This window comes from Somniosus microcephalus, chromosome 29 (assembly GCF_052327205.1).
Source record: "Somniosus microcephalus isolate GS21.2 chromosome 29, FLI_Smic_1.0, whole genome shotgun sequence".
Taxonomy (NCBI): domain Eukaryota; kingdom Metazoa; phylum Chordata; class Chondrichthyes; order Squaliformes; family Somniosidae; genus Somniosus; species Somniosus microcephalus.
This window is the reverse complement of record NC_141015.1, coordinates 3,236,973-3,259,878: the sequence shown is the minus strand read 5'-3', so window position 1 is coordinate 3,259,878 and position 22,906 is coordinate 3,236,973. Positions and strand designations below refer to the sequence as shown.

The following is a 22,906-nucleotide window of genomic DNA, read 5'->3' as shown; positions in this document are numbered from 1 at the left end:
AATTGGCTGCGCAAATAGAGGTAAACAAATATGATTTGGTTGGGATTACGGAAACGTGGCTCAAGGATGGCCAAGACTGGGAACTCAACATCCAGGGGTATTCGATATTCAGGAAAGATAGGCAAAAAGGAAAGGGAGGTGGGGTAGCATTACTGGTTAAAGAAGGGATTAATACAATTGTAACGAAGGATATTAGCTCTGATGATGTGGAATCCGTATGGGGAGAATTGAGAAATATCAAGGGGAAATAAACATTAGTGGGAGTGGTATATAGACCTCCAAACAGTAAGGCGGAGGTTGGGGATGGCATTAAAAGGGAAATTAAAGAAGCGTGCAATAAGGGCACAGCAGTCATCATGGGTGACTTTAATCTACATATAGATTGGGCCAACCAAATTAGTAGCAATACTGTGGAGGAGGAATTCCTGGAGTGTTTACAGGATGGCTTCCTGGACCAATATGTCGAGGAACCAACCAGAGATCAGGCCATCTTAGACTGGGTATTATGTAACGAGAAAGGATTCATTAGCAATCTTGTTGTACGAGGCCCCTTGGGTCGGAGCGATCATAATATGATCGAATTCTTCATTAAGATGGAGAATTAAGTATTTGACTCAGAGAGTAGGGTCCTGAATTTAAATAAAGGAAACTACGATGGTCTGAGGAGCGAGTTGGGTAGGATTGATTGGGGAATGGCACTCAAAGGGTTGATGGTGGATAGGCAATGGCAAACATTCAAAGACCGAATGCATGAGCTACAGAATTTGTTCATCCCAGTTTGGCATAAAAATAAAACAAAAAAGGTGACTCAACCGTGGCTAACAAGGGAAATTAGGGATAGCATAAGATCTAAGGAGAGGGCATATATATTGGCCAGAAAAAGCAATAATCCTGAGGATTGGGAGCAGTTTAGGAGTCAACAAAGGAGGACAAAGGGATTAATTAAGAAAGGGAAAATAGAATATGAGAGTAAGCTATCAGGGAACATAAAAACTGACTGTAAAAGCTTTTATAGATATGTGAAGAGAAAAAGATTGGTGAAGTCAAGCGTAGGTCCCTTACAGTCAGAATCAGGGGAATTTATAATGGGAAACAAGGAAATGGCTGACCAACTAAATACATACTTTGGTTCTGTCTTCACCTCCCAGAGATGCTGGGGAACATAGGGTCTAATGAGAGGGAGGAACTGAAAGAAATCAGTATCTGTAGAGAAATGGTGTTAGGAAAATTGATGGGGCTGAAGGCCGATAAATCCCCAGGGCCTGATGGTCTACATCCCAGGGTACTTAAAGAAGTGGCCCTAGAGATAGTAGATGCATTGCTGGTCATCTTCCAGAACTCGATAGACTCTGGAACAGTACCCATGGATTGGAGGGTAGCTAAAGTTACCACACTATTCAAAAAAGGTGGTAGGGAAAAAGCGGGGAATTATAGGCCGGTAAGCCTGACATCGGTGGTGGGGAAAAATGCTAGAGTCTATTATAAAAGATGTAATAGCAGAGCACTTGGAAAGCAGTGACAGGATCGGACACAGTCAACATGGACTTACAAAAGGTAAATCATGCTTGACTAATCCACTGGAATTTTTTGAGGATGTAACTGGTAAAATAGATAAGGGAGAACCAGTGGATGTGGTGTATTTGGACTTTCAGAAGGCTCTCGGTAAGGTCCCACATAAGAGATTAGCGTGCAAAATTAAGGCAAAAGGGATTGGGGGCAAGGTATTGATTTGGATAGAGAACTGGTTGGCGGACAGAAAGCAAAGAGTTGGAATAAACGGGTCGTTTTCCGAGTGGCAGGCAGTGACTAGTGGGGTACCGCAAGGATCGGTCCTAGGACCCCAGCTGTTCACAATATATATTAATGATCTGGACGAGGGAATTGGATGTAATATCTCCAAATTTGCAGACGACACAAAGCTGGGTGGGAGGGCAAGCTGTGAGGAGGATGTCGTGAAACTCCAGTACGATTTGGACAGGTTGGGTGATTGGGCAGAAACATGGCAAATGCAATATAATGTGGATAAATGTGAGGTTATCCACTTTGGTGGCAAAAACAGGAAGGCAGATTATTATTTGAATGGCAATAGATTGGGAGAAGGGGAAGTGCAAAGAGACCTGGGTGTTATTGTGCACCAGTCACTGAAGGTAAGCATGCAGGTGCAGCAGGTGGTTAAGAAGGCAAATGGTATGTTGGCCTTCGTAGCAAGAGGGTTCGAGTACAAGAACAAGGATGTCTTGCTGCAGTTGTACAGGGCCTTGGTGAGACTACACCTTGAGTATTGTGTGCAGTTTTGGTCACCTTACCTGAGGAAGGACGTTCTTGCCATGGAGGGAGTGCAGCGAAGATTCACCAGGCTGATACCTGGGATGGCAGGAATGATGTACGAGGAGAGATTGTGTCGATTGGGCTTATACTCACTGGAGTTTAGAAGATTGAGAGGGGATCTCATCGAAACCTATAAAATTCTGTCCGGTCTGGACAGACTAGATGCAGAAAGGATGTTTCTTATGGCCGGGGAGTCCAGAACCAGGGGTCATAGTCAAAGGATAAGGGGTAAGCCATTTAGGACAGAAATGAGGAGGAATTTCTTCACCCAGAGAGCGGTGAACCTGTGGAATTCTCTGCCACAGAGGGCGGTGGAGGCCAGTTCATTAAATATATTCAAGAAAGAGTTGGATATGTTTCTTGAGGCTAAAGGGATCAAGGGATATGGGGAGAAGGCAGGGACAGGGTACTGAATTTGGATGATCAGCCATGATCTCATTGAATGGCGGAGCAGGCTCGAAGGGCCGAATGGCCTACTCCTGCTCCTATCTTCTATGTTTCTATGTTAATCATATTGTGAGTTTCCAAGTGTCCTGTTAACACGTCCTTAGTAATATATTCTGGCAATTCCCCTCCTACTGATAGCAGGCTAAGTGGGCACTGAGTGTTAAAGAGAGAATATTCACACAGTAAATCCCTCCCATATCAGTAATGCAATGGTCTATCAGTAACACACTCCAGTGTAAAGATTACAATAATCCTTCCAGATATGCACTTTTGGTGATTCTTGACATTCTATTTAATAACAGAGACCACCGCAGTCCCTGTACTGTCCAAGCATTAGTGAGTGAGCATCCGTCAGGGTATGCGATATTGATATCGATAAGGGGTTAACGGACTCGGCTCGTGGGCCCCGGGGGGTTAACGGACTCGGCTCGCGGGCCCCGGGGGGTTAACGGACTCGGCTCGCGGGCCCCGGGAGTTAACGGACTCGGCTCGCGGGCCCCGGGGGGTTAACGGACTCGGCTCGCGGGCCCCGGAGGGTTAACGGACTCGGCTCGCGGGCCCCGGGTGTTAACGGACTCGGCTCGCGTGCCCTGGGGTGTTAACGGACTCGGCTCGTGTGCCCCGGGGGGATTAATGGACTTGGCTCGTGGGCCCCGGTGTTAACGGACTTGGCTCGAGGGGCCCCGGGGGGTTAATGGACTCGGCTCGCGGGCCCCGGGGGGTTAACGGACTCGGCTCGCGGGCCCCGGGGGGTTAACGGACGGCTCGCGGGCCCCGGGGGGTTAATGTACAGCTCGCGGGCACCGGGGGGTTAATGGACTCTGCTCGCGGGCCCCGGGGGGTTAACTGACTCGGCTCGTGGGCCCCGGGGGGTTAACGGACTCTGCTCGCGGGCCCCGGGGGGTTAACGGACTCAGCTCGCGAGCACCCGACTAATGTTCGCGTGGTAAGGGCAAACGTCACTGCCGCCATAACCGGAAGCAGGCGGTGAGAGACGCTGGTAGTGTGGAATACCCCGGGTTCGCCGTGTCGGAGTCTGTGGAGCGGCCGCCACTGGTTCTCACTATGGATGTTGATTTAATGTGCCCTGGATTATACTGTGGAATGCAAATAACAGAAAGCCTAAATGGTAGTCAGCTGCAATATGGAGACTATGGGGTATGCCCAAGAGGGGAAAGAACAGATGCTCTGAAGATTTGTGGTAAATGTGAGGAATCACCAGAGCTATATGACTGGCTGTATCTTGGTTTCATGGCAATGATACCTTTGGTTTTTCATTGGTTCTTTATTGAATGGTATTCAGGCAAAAAGAGCCCCTCTAGAAAGAAAGAGTTGGTAGTGAGTCAGCAGAAGCAGCGATGGAGGCCACAACGACCCACTGTAGCACGGCGGCCGGCAGCTCCTCGTCGGGAGACTCGGAGGTCGAACCGCTAGGAGGGGAGGCGGCCAGCGTACCGAGGTCGGAAAAGCAGGCCCTGGGAGGTCGGACACCGCGGGAGGCTCGGAGGTCAGACCGGGTGGAAGGAGAGCCAGGGAGAAGCAGGCCCCAGGACGTCGGTACCATGGCGGCTGAAGATTGTCGGGCAGGAGTGCAGGAAAGGCGGAGCGAGGCGAGGCGAGAGCGGACCCTATTGTGATGGCGCCGAGGAAGATGGCTGCCGTCCTTGTGGGCTCCGTGCGTACCAGGCAGCTAAGTGTCCTTTGCTGATTGGTGCGCTCGGCTCGTTAAGAAAAAAGCATTTCACTGACTGGATTTCACTTGTTGCATTATCACAGAAATCACAGAAACCCCACAGTGCAGATAGAGGCCATTTCGGCCCATCGAGCCTGCACCGACACATATCCCACCTGATCCCCGTAACCCCTACACCAACACATATCCCACCCTATCCCCGTAACCCCACATATTTAATCCCCCTAACACTAAGGGTCAATTTATCATAGCCAATCAACCTAACCCGCACATCTTTGGACTGTGGGAGGAAACCGGAGCACCCGGAGGAAACCCACGCAAACACGGGGAGAATGTGCAAACTCCACACAGACAGTCGCCCGAGGCCGGATTCGAACCCGGGTCCCTGGTGCTGTGAGGCAACAGTGCTAACCACTATGCCACCGTGTCTGCATTAAGTGCTAACCACTATGCCACCGTAACTGCATTAAGTTATGTGACAAATAAAATTGAAATTGAAATTGAAATTGATATCTGGTCAGGGGCCTCAGTGTCGCGTGTCCTGGTTACACAAACTTTCTCCCAGCTTGCACTCTCTTTTCAAACTAGTTTGCATATGTTGCTAAATGATCTATTGTGCTCTTGAAAAAATCTTTTCCGTGCTTCTGATGTGAACAATCCATTGTTCTCAGTCTGCCAGCATCATCTGACAAACACTAGATCATAGAATCCTAGAATGATACAGCACAGGAGGAGGACATTTGGCCCTTCGTGCCTGAGCCGGCTCTTTGAAAGAGCTGTCCACTTAGCCCCACTCCCCTGCTCTTTCCCCATAGACCTGCAAATCGTATCCGTTTAAAAAATCCATTTTGCAAGTTACTATTGAATCTGCTTCCACCGCCCATTCAAGCAGCACATTCTAGATCACAACAACTTGCTGTGTAAGAAAATGTTTCCTCATGTCGCCTCTGGTTCTTTTTCCAATCACATTGGGCCAGAAATTCGTGACCAAAGGCGTGAGTACGGTCGGGGTACTCACGCATCTGGCCGTTGGAAATGCCGGCGTTCAGCATGAACAGCGCATGCGGGGAACGCCGGCATTTCCAGACCTCGGAACGAAGGGGTTCATAGGCACAGCGCGTGCGACTGCACAGGCAGCGCTTGCGCAGTGAACTTCGTAGATTTCATTCATGGATTCAGTGAGGGTAAGTCCTTACAAGTTACACTTGAATAAAGCAGGTGTAAAGTTGTTCCAAGGCTGCGGAGGAAGATATATTTTATCGTGGAGCTTCTGAAAGGCAATATTTTTGTTTGGGAAAGGGAGGGAAGTTATTTTAAGAAATTTTAAGTAAGTTTTAAAGTTTAAATTCTTTTTTTTAAACGGGTTTTCAGAACGGTAGGTAGAAGGAGCAATTGTGGCTGTGTGAATGGAATGTGAAAATGAGTGTTCTAAAATGAGTAATGTAACACTTCCAGCACTTTTAAGAAAGAAACTTTTCATCAGTAATAAGTAATTATGTATGTATGTCCGCATATATTCCTTTACGTATATGTATGTATGTTTCATATTCCTTTACTAATGTGTATGAATGTATGTTTTTAATTATGATTTTCCAATAAGTTACTTTCTCTGAAAGTCATAATTAAATAATACATTCATACACATAAGTAAAGGAATATATACATAACACGCAAAGGAATATATACAGACATACATACTTTCAGAAGCTCCACGATAAGAAATATCTTCCTCCGCAGCCTCTGGAGCAACTGTACCCATGCTTTTTTCATGTGTAAGTTGTAAGGACTTGACCTCACTGAAATCATGAATGAAAGCGGCGAATTTTACTGCGCACGCGTTTTGCCTCTGAACCCCTTCGTTCAGAGGACAGGAAATGCCGGTTTTCCCCGCATGCGCTGTGCATGCTGAAAACCGGCATTTCCTCCGGCCAGACGCGTAAGTACCCCGACCGCACTCGCGCATTTGGAAGGGAATTACTGGGCCAACATTTTACATGTAAAAAAAATGAAAAATTTAACAATTGCACGATTTGCCCCCTCGCATCTGCGACTGAGGGTCCAAGGAGGTGCATTGCGCAAGAGGTCATCGTCGTACAAATCCTCACACTGTTCCCTTTCGGGAACTGTATGAAGTGGTGGAAGGATTTATGGCCGTGATTAACGCTCATTCCGTGACCGTAACCATCTTTGAACCAGCCATTAGGGTGGTTAGTCCTATGGCGTGAGGGTTTTACGGGCTCCCACAACCCATCTGAGGGGGGGGGGCCACCCACACCCACGGACGCAAGTATCCTGCTGGATGTCCACCCAGAATTTATAGTTGGAGCTCCGACTCCACTTGCCGGGACTGTCTGGAGTGGGGTTCGAAACCTTACTCCTTCTGGCCCAGCGGCGGGGATGCTTACTGCTACGCAAAAGGCCCACTCCGCACAAAAGGTGACACCCATACGTTTCCTGCACCTTTTCCCTCCCCGTGACTGGAGCCCTATGCTGCCACTTGAAAGACCAAGCTATCATCTGCCCTTTTTGCGGCGCCTTTGACTTCTCATTACCAATGATGAGCAGGCGCTGCGCCTCCACCTCCTTGAGGAGATTGCTGAGGTCATCATCAGTTCAATTGTGAGTTCTTTTAATGCCGTGAATTGTGCTCATTCCAGCCATTTCACGTTGCGAATCGGATTGGGCCTTTGGCATAGCGGTAGGATTCCCGCTGCTGGGCCAGATCAGGGTAGGGTTTCGAACCCCGCTCCAGACAGTCCCGGCAAGTGGAGTCGGAGCTCCGGCTCTAAATTCTGGGTTGACATCCAGTGGGATATTTGCGTCCGTGGGTGTGGGTGGCCCCCCCTCCTTGTATAGCTTGTGGGAGCCCGTAAAACCCTCCCGCCATAGGACTAACCACCCTAATGGCTGGTTCAAAGATGGTTATGGTCACGGAATGAGCGTTAATCATGGCCATAAATCCTTCCACCACTTCATACAGTTCCCCAAAGGGAACAGTGTGAAGACACGTATGACGACGACATTGCTAAATAAATACATGGAATTAAAAAAATTCTTTTAGGGCTTTTAAAAGTCTTTAAATTGCTTTAATTCTGTTTAAAACTACTTCAGATTCTTCAAAATAATGTAAACGTTTTTAAAAGTTTAAAGAAGTTACCAAAACATTCATAAAATAGCAGATAACTTACTTTCCCTGCAGCTGTGTAACTACAAAGTCCTCTGCAGCTGCTTGGAGAGATTGGGGGCGTGTCCTACTACAATGAGACCTTAAGGGGTGTGTCTCACTTGCACTGCACGCTCCAGGCTTCGCGCTGGCTGCACTCCTGGGCGGCGTGACGTCATACGCTGCCCGGGATTCTTCTTTTTGAAACACCAATTCCAGGCGTCCCTGGAGGTGATCGGCAGGAGCATAGATACATAGATACATAGAAGATAGGAGCAGGAGTAGGCCATTTGGCCCTTCGTGCCTGCTCCGCCATTTAATGAGATCATGGCTGATCCTTTAATTCAGTATCCCGTCCCCGCCTTCTCTCCGTAACCCTTAACCCCTTTTGCCCGTAGAAATATATCTAATTCCCTCTTAAATATATTTAATGAGCTGGCGTACACTGCCCTCTGTGGCAATGAGTTCCACAGGTTCACCACTCTCTGAGTGAAGAAATTCCCCCTCATCTCTGTCCTAAATGGTTTAGCCCTTATCCTTAAATTATGTCCTCTAGTTCTGTTCTCACCCGCCAAGGGAAACATTCCTTCTGCATCCAGTCTGTCTAGACCTGTCAGAATTTTATACACTTCTATGAGGTCCCCTCTCAATCTTCTAAACTCCAGTGTGTACATCCCTAAACTACATAGTCTCTCCTCATAGGTCATTCCCGCCATTCCTGGTATCAGCCTGGTGAATCGCCGCTGCACCCCCTCCATGGCAAGAACATCCTTCCTCAGATGAGGCGACCAAAACTGTACACAGTACTCGAGGTGTGGTCTCACCAGTGCCCTGTACAGCTGCAGCAAGGTATCCCTGTTCCTGTATTCTAACCCTTTTGCTATGAAGGCCAGCATACCGTTTGCCTTCTTGACCGCCTGTTGCACCTGCATGCTCGCCTTCAGTGACTGGTGTACAAGAACACCCAGGTCTCTCTGTACTTCCCCCTCTCCCAATCTATTGCCATTTAAATAATAATTTGCCCTCCCGTTCCTGCACCCAAGGTGGATAACTTCGCACTTGTCCACATTATAGTGCATCTGCCATTTATCCGCCCAATCGCCCAGTCTGTCCAAATCGCTCTGGAGCTTCCTGGTCTCTTCCTCTGAGCCCACCCCCCCTCCTAGTTTAGTGTCGTCTGCAAATTTGGAAATGCTGCATCCGACTCCCTGATCCAGGTCATTAATGTAAATTGTGAACAGCTGGGGGCCCAGGACAGATCCCTGTGGTACCCCACTTGTTACTGCCTGCCATTCAGAAAATGAGCCGTTTATTCCAACTCTCTGTTTTCTATCTGACAGCCAGTTCCCTATCCACGCCAAAACTTTCCCCTTTATCCCATGAGCCTCAATTTTCCATGCTAATCTTTTATGTGGGACCTTATCGAAGGCCTTTTGGAAGTCCAGGTACACCACATCTACTGGCTCTCCCCCATCTATTCTACCAGTTACTCCCTCAAAAAATTCCAATAGATTAGTCAAGCACGATTTACCCTTTGTAAATCCATGTTGACTCTGTCCTATCCTGTCCCCATTTGCTAAGTGCTCCGCTATTTCATCCTTAATGATGGACTCCAGCATTTTGCCCACAACTGATGTAAGGCTTACAGGTCTGTAATTACCTGCTTTTTCCCTACCCCCCTTTTTGAATAGTGGGGTAACGTTAGCTACCCTCCAATCCATCGGCACTGTTCCCGAGTCTAATGAATTCTGAAAAATCATCCTTAGTGCATCCGCTATCTCTAGGGCCACCTCCTTCAGTACCCTAGGATGCATGTTATCAGGCCCTGGGGATTTGTCCACCTTCAATCCCTTTAGCTTCCTTAACACCATATCCTTAGAGATATTGATTTGCGTCAGTTCCTCCTTTGCCAATGTCCCTATTTTTCCCGATATCCCAGGGAGGTTTTTTGTGTCTTCCTTCGTAAAGACTGACCCAAAGTATGCATTTAGTTGATCTGCCATTTCCTTATTTCCCATTATATATTCCCCCGTATCTGACTGCAATGGACCAACTTTGGTTTTCACCAGTCTTTTCCTTTTGATATATTTATAAAAGCTTTTGGAGTTAGTTTTTATATTTTCCGCCAGCTTGTTTTCGTAAGCTATTTTGCCCCTCTTGATCATGCCCTTTGCCCTCCTTTGCTCTATCTTAAACTGTTCCCAATCTTCCGCTCTGGCGCTTTTTTTGGCTATTTTATACGCCCTATCTTTGGATTTTATGCTGTCTCTAATTTCCCCTGTTATCCACGGTTGAGTCACCTTTTTAGATTTCCTTTTATGCCAGATTGGTATAAACAATTTTTGCAATTTTGTCATTCTATCTTTAAATGTTTGCCATTGTTTATCTACCTCCAGTCCTCCCAGGAACGTTGTCCAATCAGACCTACTCAGTTCCCGTCTCATGGCATCATAATTCCCCTTGTTTAAATTCAGGACCTTAGTCTCTGAGTCAATTTCTTCGCTCTCCATTTCGAGTGAGAAATCGATCATGTTATGATCGCTCTGACCCAAGGGTCCCCGTACAACAAGATTACTGATTAGTCCCTTCTCATTGCACAGTACCCAGTCCAATATAGCCTGTTCCCGAGTTGGTTCCTCGACATATTGATCCAGATAACCATCCCTTAAACACTCAAGGAATTCCTCCTCCTCATTATTTTTACTGATTAGGCTAGTCCAATCTATATGTAAGTTAAAGTCACCTATGATGACAGCTGTGCTCTTATTGCACGCTTCTCTAATTTCCCTCGTGATGCCCTCCCTAACCTCTATTTTACTATTTGGAGGCCTATATACCACTCCTATTAATGTTTTTCGCCCCTCGCTATTTCTTAGCTCCACCCATATAGATTCTGTATTAACTGAGTTAATATCCTTCTTTTCAATTGCATTTATCCCCTCTTTTACTAGCAATGCTACCCCTCCTCCCTTTCTTTTTTGTCGATCCTTCCTAAATACTGAATACCCCTGTATGTTAAGCTCCCAGCCCTGCTCACCCTGCAACCATGTTTCCGTAATCCCAATTAGATCATAATTATTAACCTCTATTTCCACAGCTAATTCATCTACCGTCAGGTAAGTGCATGGGGCTTGCACGCGCGGCAAGCCTCGTTCACGAATTTCTGGCCCATTAAATCTGTGTCCTTTGCTTACCGGCCCGTCATACACGGGAAACAGTTTCTCCTTATTCACTCTATTAAAACCAGTCACTGTTTTGAACACCTCTATCAAATCTCCCGTAATCCTCTCTGCTCTAAACAGACAAATCCGAGCTTCTCCAGTCTCTCCACATAACTGAAGTCCCTCATCCATGGTGTTGTGTATGTACCATTAAGGGAATAATTCGTCTTAGACGTCAGTACCGGCAGTGACCACCCCTGTATAAAAGACCCTAGCAGGCTTCTGTAGTTTCAGTTTCAAGCTGCCTCTTGTTCAGTAAAGTACCTGTTAAACTGTTCTCCCGAAGTCCGTGTATTATTGAGGCGCGGACTTTACAGTGGCGACGAGTAAGTTCGAACTCACCTGCAGTGTGGCATCATCTCACGGGGATCTCGCCTGAAAGGAAGGTCCTGGAAGGTCGTAGTCTGAGCAACGGGCGTCGACCGAGGGCAACCGCCCAAAGAATCCATCGGTGTTTGGAGAATTGCTGGAGAGACTGTGGTTCCAGCGAATCGTGCTGGTAGCAGGTAGCGCGCTGACTCTTCCGGACTGCAGCGTGCTCAAGCTCGATCGAACGGCTCTACAAATTGGGCCGCGCAGCATCGCCGGGAAAAGAAAACAAGAGAGAGAGGGTGGAGCGCACAGGGCGCAGTCGGTGCTCGAGAACAGGACAGCGGAAAGAAACGAAACAGGGGGGAAGGAAAGTGAGACGCGCTGAAGCTGCGGGTCGCTGCCATTACCACTTAGAACGCTAGGAGCAGCGTGGCAGCAAGGGGAAGAAGCAAAAGCGCGGGAGGCGCCATTTTATCCCGTTGGGGAAGAAGCAAAAGCGCGGGAGGCGCCATTTTATTCCATTGGGGAAGCAGCAAAAGCGCGGGAGGCGCCATTTTAAATCACCCAAGATGCTGAAAAGTGGCAGTATCACTGCTTTCGACAACGAGGTAGAAGACTGGACCACGTATGTGGAAAGAATTGAAGTGTACTGCAAGGCAAATGAGGTGGCTGATGGAAAGAGGGCGTCGGTATTATTAAATCTGATGGGTGCGAGTACGTACGGCCTATTGCGGAATTTAATTACCCCAGCTAAACCAATGGAGAAAAGTTTTGAGGAGATTGTTCATATCTTACAGGAACATCTAAGCCCTACACCACTGCTGATAGCAGAAAGATTCAAGTTCCATAAAAGAAACCAGCACAAAGATGAGAGCTATGCTGACTATCTTACGGAACTACACAAGTTATCGAAGCACTGCCAGTTCGGAACAGGACTGGCAGACACCTTACGGGATAAGTTTGTCTGCGGGCTCCAGAGTGAAGGAACCCAGAAACGACTACTTTCAAAAAAGGACCTGACGCTACAACAGGCTTTCAGCGTGGCAGTATCCTGCGAAGCAGCAGCATGGGGAGCTGCGGAAATACAAAAGAAACCACAAGAATACAGCACTAACGAAATGGCGTATGGAGCCGAAAAGTGCTATCGCTGCGGCAGAACAACCCATGAGCAGAAGGAGTGCTGGTTTAAAGACAAAATATGCAGGCAATGCAGGAAAATGGGACATTTAGCAAGAGTCTGCAGGTCGGGAAAGAAGACCAACATGACAAGAACTACAAAGGAACAGTACAGGAAAGTAAAGAAACTGACAGATAGTAGTTCAGAAGATCAGGAGAGTGATAAGGACTCCGGGAGCAGGCGACTAAGTTGTTTAAAGTTACACAGCGTGATCACAAAAGAAGATCACTGAACCATTTGGGTCACCCTCATGATAGCAGGGTCCCCAGTGAAGATGGAATTGGACACAGGATCAGCCCTAACTGTCATGAATCGAAGAAACTATGAGCGGCTATTCTCACACATACCCTTAAAGGACACGTCCATTGTATTGAAGACATACACGGGGCAAAAGGTCTACCCCAGAGGAAAAATAAGGGTGCCAGTTGAATATAACGGAAAGGAAACACAGAAACTATACATGTATATACTACGAGATGGAGGACCACCATTATTGGGACGTGAATGGATCCGAAGACTACAATTGGATTGGTATTCCATTCTGGCATTAACTGTGACTGACAAAAAAGATGATGACGTCGCACCTGGACGTCTGTCACAAATTCTCTCTGACGCGGAAAAGGTGTTCCAACAAGGACTTGGGACTCTAAAAGGAGTAAAGGCAACCATAAAGATTGAGGATAACGCAATCCCAAAATTTTCAAGGCCAGACCGGTGCCATACGTGATATGCCCAGCTGTGGAAGCTGAACTGGAGAGTCTGGAGCGTTCGGGGGTACTGTCTAAGGTGGACTGGAGCGAGTGAGACACACCCATCGTTCCTGTTATGAAGAAAGCATTGAGCAGCACGCCTGGGGAGCCAAGGAAGGTTCGCATCTGTGGGGACTTCAAGGTGACTGTGAACCCAGTCCTGCACACAGTACAGTATCCGCTTCCGCAGATAGAAGATATTTTCGCCTCACTATCTGGAGGGAAACGCTTTACAAAGATTGACCTGGCTCAAGCGTATCTACAAATGGAGGTGGAAGAAGCATCTAGGAAATACCTCACGATAAACACTCACAAAGGCCTTTACCAGTACAATCAACTGGTATTTGGGGTAGCATCGGCCCCGGCTATATGGCAGAGGGCAATGGAACAAGCCCTGCAAGGGATCCCGGGGACCCAGTGTTATTTGGACGACATCCTGGTTACGGGCGAAAATGACAATGAACACCTTGCCAACCTGGAACAGGTGCTCACGAGATTGCAGGAATATGGGCTACGAGCCAACCGTCCCAAATGCGAGTTCTTCAGGAGACAAATCTCGAATTGTGGCCACATGATTGATGAGGAAGGGTTGCATAAGTCGCCGGAAAAAGATTGAGGCTGTAGTCAAGGCTCCAGCACCAGAAAATGTGTCGCAACTGAGGTCGTTCCTTAGGTTGGTGAACCACTACCATAAGTTCTTGACAAATTTATCTACAATTCCGCACCCACTGAACGACCTCCTTCAAACTGGTGTAACATGGAAATGGAGTGATGAGTGTAAGCGTGCCTTTCAGGAATGTAAATGCCAAATCACTTCAAAAGAAGTATTGGCCCACTACAACCCAACACCACCGATTCAGTTAGCATGTGATGCATCACCTTATGGCATTGGAGCGGTTCTGTCACACAAATTCCGTGACGGTTCAGAGAGGCCAATAGCCTTTGCATCGCGCTCGCTAACCTCAGCCGAGCGTAACTACGCCCAGATTGACAGGGAGGCACTCAGCCTGGTGTGGGGGGTGAAGAAGTTCAATCACTATCTGCACGGGCAGAAATTCACCCTACTGACTGGTCATCAACCCCTGGTCTCAATTTCTAACCCAAAGAAGGGCGTTCCGGTGATGACGGTGCAACGGCTGCAAAGATGGTCACTTTTTCTAGGGGCACATCAGTATGACATAGAGTAAAAAGTTACGAAACAACATGGAAACGCTGATGGGCTGTCGCGCCTACCGTTGCCTACGGCGGAAGAAGCACCTGCAGTGGACCCTGTGGAGATATCCCATGCGACCATAGTCGAATGTTTGCCTGTTACAAACGCAAGTATTGAGAAGGAAACCCGAAATGACCCGACACTCTCTCGGGTCTATGATTTGACGGTGAAGGGATGGCCAGCATATGGCGACTCACTGTTGCCAGCATTCTCGCCAAGGAGGGAACAGCTGTCAGTGTGCCGGGGAACCTTGATGTGTGGATCCCGAGTGGTAATTCCACCCAAGTTGAGAGATAGAGTACTCAATGAGCTTCACGAGGGTCATCTGGGAGGGGTAAAAATGAAGAGCCTAGCCAGGGCGTTTGTGTGGTGGCCGGGAATCGATAAAGAAATCGAGGATATGACCAAGAGATGCACAGGATGACAGAAGGTCCAAAACGCTCCACCGCAGGCCCCGCTACATCCATGGGAGTGGCCCTCATCTCCATGGCAACGGGTACACATTGATTTCGCTGGTCCATTTATGGACTCAATGTTTCTAATCGCTGTGGACGCCCATTCGAAATGGCCAGAGGTCATTAAAATGTCCTCCACCACCACGGAGAAAACTATTGCAGTCCTCAGGACCATCTTTGCCAGGAATGGGTTGCCAGAACAGATCTGTTCCGACAATGGCCCACAGTTTGTGTCTGAGGATTTCCGGAGGTTCCTGAAGAATAATGGGGTGAAACATTACACATCTGCCCCATATCATCCAGCCACAAATGGATTGGCTGAGAGGCTTGTTCAGACCTTTAAAAAGGCCATAAAGGCAATGTATAATGACGACATACCACTGCAACACAAGGTGGATAACTTCCTGTTTGCTTACCGGAATGCGACACATGCAGTAACCAACCAAACTCCAGCCGTACTGTTTTTCAACCGGAGACTAAGATGTCGCTTGGATTTGCTCAAACCAAATGTAAGACGAGATGTTGAGGATAAGCAGTTCCAGCACATAAATGAGAAGCAAACCAGGAGTCATAGTCATAGAGTCATAGAGTTTTACAGCACAGAAAGAGGCCCTTCGGCCCATCGTATCTGCGCCGCCCATCCCTCCCTGTCCAGTCTAATCCCATTTTCCAGCATTTGGTCCATAGCCTTGTATGCAATGGCATTTCAAGTGCTCATCCAAATGCTTCTTGAATGTTGTGAGGGTTCCTGCCTCTACCACCCTTTCAGGCAGTGAGTTCCAGCTTCCAACCACCCTCTGGGTGAAAAAGTTCCTCCTTAAATCCCCCCTAAATCTCCTGCCCCTTACCCTGAATCTGTGCCCCCTTGTTATTGACCCCCCTACTAAGGGGGAAAGTTCCTCTTTATCTACCCTATCTATGCCCCTCATCATTTTGTACACCTCAATCAGGTCCCCCCTCAGCCTCCTTTGCTCCAAGGAAAACAACCCCAGCCTGTTGAGTCTTTCTTCATAGCTGAGGCGCTCCATCCCAGGTAACATCCTGGTGAATCTTCTCTGCACCCTCTCCAAAGCAATCACATCCTTCCTATAGTGAGGCGACCAGAACTGCACACAGTACTCCAGCTGTGGCCTCACCAGCGTTTTGTACAGCTCCATCATAACCTCCCTGCTCTTATATTCTATGCCTCTGCTAATGAAGGCAAGTATCCCATAAGCCTTTTTAACCACCTTGTCTACCTGTTCCGCTGCCTTCAGGGATCTATGTACATGTACACCAAGGTCTCTCTGACCCTCTGTACTTCCTAGGGTCCTACCACTCATTGTGTATTCCCTTGCCTTATTTGTCCGTCCAAAATGCATCACCTCGCACTTTTCCGGGTTAAATTCCATTTGCCACTTTTCCGCCCATCTGACCAACCCGTTAATATTGTCCTGTAGCCTGAGGCTTTCCTCCTCGCAATTTACCACCCCACCAATTTTCGTGTCATCCGCGAACTTACTGATCATACCCTTTACATTCTCATCCAAATCATTAATGTAGATCACAAACAGCAAGGGACCCAGCACTGATCCCTGAGGTACCCCACTGGACACAGGCTTCCAGTCACAAAAGCAACCTTCGACCATCACCCTCTGCCTCCTGCCACTCAGCCAGTTTAGGATCCAACACGCCAAGGCCCCCTGGATCCCATGGGCTCTTACCTTCTTGACCAGTCTCCTATGCGGGACCTTGTCAAAAGCTTTACTGAAGTCCATGTAAACCACATCCACAGCATTTGCCTCATCCACACACCTAGTCACCCCCTCGAAAAATTCAATCAGATTGGTCAGACATGATTTACCCTTGACAAAGCCATGCTGACTATCCCCGATTAATCCTTGCCTCTCCAAGTGGAGACTAATTTTGTCCCTCAGAATTTTTTCCAATACTTTCCCTACCACAGATGTTAGGCTCACTGGCCTGTAATTCCCTGGTTTATCCCTGCTACCCTTCTTGAATAATGGTACTACATTAGCTGTTCTCCAGTCCTCTGGTACATCCCCTGTGGCCAGAGAGGTTCTGAAAATTTGTGTCAGAGCCCCTGCAATCTCCTCCTTTGCCTCACACAACAGCCTGGGATACATCTCGTCCGGGCCTGGGGATTTATCCACTTTTTGGCCTGCTAAAACCGCTAGTACCTCCTCCCTCTCGATGTTAATATGTTCAAGTATGTCACAGTCCCCTTGCCCGACTTCTATGTCTACATCGTCTTTCTCCATAGTGAACACTGAGGCAAAAAATTCATTTAAAACCCCACCTACTTCATCTGGCTCTACACACAGATTGCCACTTTGGTCCCTAATGGGCCCTACCCTTTCCCTGGTTATCCTCTTGCCCTTAATATACTTATAAAACATCTTAGGATTTTCCTTTATTTTGCTCACCAGTGTTATTTCATGGCCCCTCCTCGCCCTCCTAATTTCCTTTTTAAGTATGCCCCTGCACCTCTTATACTCCTCTAGGGCTTCCACCGTCTTTTGTCTTTTGTAACTGCCAAAAGCCCCCCTTTTTTTCCTAATGCATTTTTGTATATCCCTTGTCATCCAAGGTTCCCTTTGCTTGTTGGTACCACCCTTGACCTTTACAGGAACATGTTGGTGTTGTACTCTCTCTATTTCCCTTCTGAAAGCCTCCCACTGTTTTGATGTGGATTTTCCTATAAGCAGCTGCTCCCAGTCCACTTTTGCCAGATCCTGTCTTATCTTATTAAAATCGGCCTTCCCCCAATTTAGAACCCTGATTTCCGAGCCGTCTTTGTCTTTTTCCATGACCACCTTAAATCTCACCGAATTATGGTCACTATCGCCAAAATGCTCTCCTACAGACACTTCCACCACCTGCCCGGCTACATTCCCTAGAATTAGGTCCAGTACCGCCCCCTCTCTTGTAGGACTTTCTACATGTTGGCTCAAAAAGCTTTCCTGGATGCACTTTAAGAATTCTGCTCCCTTCAAGCCTTTCACACTCTGACTATCCCAATTTATATTGGGGAAGTTGAAATCCCCCACTATTACTACCCTATTATTTTCACACTTTTCTGATATCTGCCTGCATATCTGTTCCTCTATCTCCCCCTGACTGTTTGGGGGCCTATAGTACACTCCCAGCAAGGTGCTTGACCCCTTTTTGTTTTTAAGTTCTACCCATATGGCCTCATTAGAGGAACCCGCTAATATATCATCCCTCCTTACTTCCGGATAGGGCAACCAGTCTTGGCCCGCGACTACCGAACAGAAAAATGGCAGCCAGGCACGATATGCACACAGCAGGGACCACTAATGTACACAGTGGACGTTGGAGAGAGCATCGTGAGACGCCATGCTGACCAGATTCTAGAGTCACAGGAACAAGCCAAACCTGTACCACAAGCATATGCACCTGGTAATGAGCCCGAAGTACAGATTGCGTCTACCTCAGAAGCAGGGGTATTGGAAGCTGACGAACCAACCAATGACAATGAGCCAGAATTGACTCCACCGCCAGAACAGGATACTCGAGAAAGGCGCTATCCAGTCCGGATCAGGAAGCCTCCTCAAAGACTGAACTTATAAATGACTATTTCAGTTGATGTATATATTACTGAGAAAATTGTAATTGTAATTAGTTATTATTTAGTTGTTAAATGAATGTTATGTACTGTTTATCTAAAAGGGGAGGAATTGTTGTGTATGTACCTTTAAGGGAATAACTGGTCTTAGACTGCAGTACCAGCAGTGACCACCCCTGTATAAAAGGCCCTAGCAGGCTTCTGTAGTTTCAGTTTCAAGCTGCCTCTTGTTCAGTAAAGTACCTGTTAAACTGTTCTCCCGAAATCCGTATATTATTGAGGCGCGGACTTTATACATGGCACCCTTCTGCTTCTGCCCGATTCCATTACCTAATCATCCCCTCTCAGCATCATTTCAATACAGACACGTTACTGCCAGGGGAGCGATTCAACCTGTAAATATTCACTCGCTAACACTCAGTACCCTTTAAAGTTCCAGCCTTGGTGTTTCTTGACATTTAATTTCAATACAGAGACCATCGCAGTCCCTTTTTGTCCCAGTGTTAGCGGGTGAACAGCAGTCAGTGCCTGGGTCATTGACATTCGATCAGGGGCGTCACTGTGTCCCATGTCCTGGTTACACTAGCACTCTCCCAGTTAGACCCCATCTGGGGTACTGCGCGCAGTTCTGAGCACGACACCTCGGGAAAGACATATTGGCCATCACTCCACCAACCCACCACCCCACGATTTCCTGAGCTTCACTCTCCCGGCCCAAATTCCTGACCTTCTCTCCCCCCACCCCGAGTTCCTGAAATTCTCCTCCACACCTCGTTCCTGACCTTGGCTCCCCCTCGAGTTCCTGACTTTTGACCCCCTCGAGTTCCTGACCTTTGACCCCCGAGTTCCTGACGTTATCCCCTGAGATCCTGACCTTTGACCCCTACGAATTCCTGAGCTTTGCCACCCCAATTTCCTGACATTTGCCCGAGTTTCTGACCTTTGCCCCGATTTCCTGATTTTTGTTCCACCCCTGCGAGTTCCTGACATTTGCCACGCCGAGTTCCTGAACTTTGCCCCCCGAGTTCCTTATCTTGCCCCACCGCGTTCGTAACGTTTGCCCCCACGAGTTCCTGACCTTTGCACCCCACGATTGCCTGGCTTTTGCCCCGCATGTGTTCCTGATCTTTTCCCGCCGAGTTCCTGACCTTTGCTCCACGAGTTCCTGACCTTTGCTCCACGAGTTCCTGACCTTTGTCCCCCGAGTTCCTGACCTTAAGCACCCCCCCTGCCCGACAATGTACCTGTGCAATAAGCAGAGCTACACCAGCGAGTCGGCTTCAACTCATAAACGAAGTAACTGGTGCAGTTTTTGATCTTTATCTCCCGGTTCCAGTAGCAGCGATATATATCCCAGTGGAAACAAACTGTCCCCGTCACTTCTCCCTGTCCCACGGAGGGATGAGTACCTGAAATCAGGTTTGTAAATATTGAAGAAAGTAACCGAGGTGAACAGTGCTGGACAGTGAATGTAAATCTGAGATTATAAAGTCTGAAATTACCCTTTAACCAGCCTGGGGCGCTGGTGGAGCAGCGAGAGAATGGAATCTCAGTCTCGGGAATCCTCCATCCACCAGAACTGGAACAACAATCACAGAGTCAGCCCCTGAACTGAGGCTCTTATTAACTGACTGAAAGACTGGGAACTGAGTGGTTGGTAAAGGTCACACCGTGTTTCTGCTCTTCAAGTTAGGGGCCTGGGCTATATAGCTGCTTAGTGTTAAAGCAGGAGCTTGGAGATTAGTTACTGTTAATACTGAATTAAATTTGTAACTGTTAATAGTACATTCAATTAGTAACTGTTAATACTACTTTAAATTGGCAATTGTCAATACTATATTAAATAAGTAACTGTTAATAACATTTATTAATAACTTTAATTTGGTACTCCTTAGTCTTAAGTTTCTGTAAAGGTAGCAAATAGTCCAATAAATAATGGTATTGCAGGGTAGCTCAGTCCCGCAGAATGTGCATCCTGTGCCATGTGACAAATCCAGTGCGCTACCCGTGTCCTGGACAATCACGTGTACAGAAGGTGTCGTCAGATGGAGGAGCTCGCACTCCGGGTATTGGAGCTTGAGCAGCAGCTGGCATCACTGTGGTGCATCCGCCAGGCTGAGAGCTACATCGATAGCACGATTCAGGAGGTAGTCACCCCGCAGCTAAGGAGTGCACAGGCAGAGAGGGAATGCGTGACCGCCAGGCAGAAGAGCAGGACCAGGCAGGTAGCACAGGATTTCATTGAGTGCATCTCGCTCTACAACCAGTATTCTGTTCTGAGTACTGGTGAGGGCCATGGTTCCTCTGGGGAGTACAGCCAGAGCCAAGTCCATGGTAAAACGGGTGTCTCAGCTGTATAATGGCGGGAGGGAGGAGGAGGTTAGGTACAGCAATATTGGTAGGGGAATCGAGTTACGGGAGCAGACAGGCATTTCTGCTGCCGCAGTTGTAACTCCAAGAAGCTATGTTGCCTCCCTGGTGCCAGGGTTAAGGATGTCACCGAGCGGCAGCAGAACATTCTGAGGGGGGAGGGTGAACAGCCAGAGATCGTGGTCCATATTGGTACCGGCAATATAGGTAGTAAGAGGGATGAAGACCTGCATGCAGGTTTTAGGGAGCTAGGAAAGAGATTAAAAAGCAGGAGATCAAAGGCAGTAATCTCTGGATTACTCCAGTGACACACGCGAGTGAGTATATAGAAATAGAAGGATAGAGCAGATGAATGCATGGCTGGAGAGATGGTGCAGGAGGGAGTGCTTCAGATTCCTGGTGCATTGGGGCCTGTACAGGCCGGACGGGTTGCATCTCAACAGAGCCGGTACCAATATCCTCATGGGGATGTTTGCTCGTTCCATTGGGAAGGTTTTAAACTAAATTGAAAGGGGGATGGGCACCAGGATGTAGCATTTGAAAGGAGAAACAAAGGGCACAAAGGATTGGGATAGAAGGATAGCACTGCAGTAATAAGTAGCGAGGTATTAGGTGGGATTAGATGACGAGAGGACACAGGATGGTCTAAGATAGGTTTACAGGGTATGCATGTGAACACACGAAGCATAATAAAAAAGGTTGGTGAGCTGCAGGCGCAAATAGCCACAAGGGAGTAAGATATCGTGGCAATAACAGAGACATGTCTCAAAAAAGGACTTGATTGGGTATTAAATATACCTGGATATAAGTTGTTCAGCAAAGAATTGGAAGGATAGATAGGAGGTGGTGTGGTTAAGGAGAATGTTACAGTGCTGGAGAGACAGGATGTCCTGGAGGTGTCAAGGACAGAATCTACATAGCTAGAGTTAAGAAATAATAGAGGTGCCTGTATACTACCAGGTGTATTCTATAGGCCACCAACGAGTGGGAAAATATGGAGGAGCAAATTTGCCGAGAAATTACAAGAATTATAAAGTAGTGATAATGGGGGAATTCAACTAGACAAATATAGACTGGGATAGTAATTGTGTAAAGGGCAGAGTGCGGGAACAATTCCTGAAGTGTGTTCCGGAGTACTTTCTTGATCAGTATGTTTCAGGCCCAGCGAGGAAGGAGGAATTGCTGGATCTATTTCTGGGGAATGATGTAGGTCAAGTGGAGCAAGTGTCAGCAGGTGAACATTTAGGTAACAGTGATCATAATATCATAAGGTTTAGCAATATAGAGTAAAAATACTTAATTGGCGGAAGGCCAATTTCAGTGGGATGAGACCTGATCTGGCCTTAGTAAATTGGAATCAAAGATTGGAAGGCAAAGCTGTAATGGAACAATGGTATGCCTTTAAAGAGGAAATATTTTGGGGACAGTCGAGGTAGGGCAATTAAAGTCAGAGCTCCCTAGATGGTGAAAGAGATAGAGAGTAAGATGGAGCAGAAAAAGAGCGCGTATGACAGATGTCATGTTGAGAATACATCTGAGAATCAGGCTAAATATAGAAAGTTCAGAGGAGAAGCGAGGAAGAAAATAGGAGGGGTTAAAGGTGGGTTTGAGAATAGAATGGCAGCTAACATAACAGGTAAACCAAAGGTCTTCTATAGGTATGTAAATAGTAAACGGGTAGTAAGAGGAGTGGTGGGGCCGATAAGGTACCAAAAAGGAGACCTACGCACGGAGGCAGAGGGAATGGCTAAGGTGCAAAATGAGTACTTTGCATCTGTGTTCACCAAGCAAGAAGATGCTGTGAAGGAGGAGGTAGAAGAGATAATGTTTGGGATAAAAATTGATAAAGAGGAGGTACTAGAAAGGCTGGCTGCACTTAAAGTAGATAGATCAGCAGGACTAGATGGGATGCATTCTATGACACTGAGGGAATTGAAGGAAGAAATCGCGGAGGTGCTGGCCATAATCTTTCAATCCTCCTTAGAAACGGGGGTTTTGCCAGAGGACTGGAGAATTACAAATGTTACACTGTGGCGGAGCCACCAGGGGGACTCTGATCTAATGTACATAATTATCTTTAACAAATTATTAGCTACAGAATGAATCTGTATCTTTGTTCATATCATTGCATGTACATAGCGCGGTCCCTTTAAGAATGAGACCAAACGCGATGACGTCATCACGTTGAT

The 22,906-nt window shown here is 47.4% G+C and overlaps 1 protein-coding gene across 1 annotated transcript in view; it reads right to left on the bottom strand.

Moving 5' to 3' along the window:
* Positions 1 to 22,906, bottom strand: part of LOC147098198 (uncharacterized) — a 101,022-nt gene that overhangs the window by 65,503 nt on the left and 12,613 nt on the right. Inside the window, exons 3-4 of the mRNA XM_085969965.1 lie at positions 19,850 to 19,926; positions 19,592 to 19,756 (exon numbers count right to left, since the gene is read on the bottom strand). Coding sequence (XP_085826091.1) covers positions 19,592 to 19,756; positions 19,850 to 19,926 — 242 coding nt within the window. The remainder of the gene's footprint in view (positions 1 to 19,591; positions 19,757 to 19,849; positions 19,927 to 22,906) is intronic.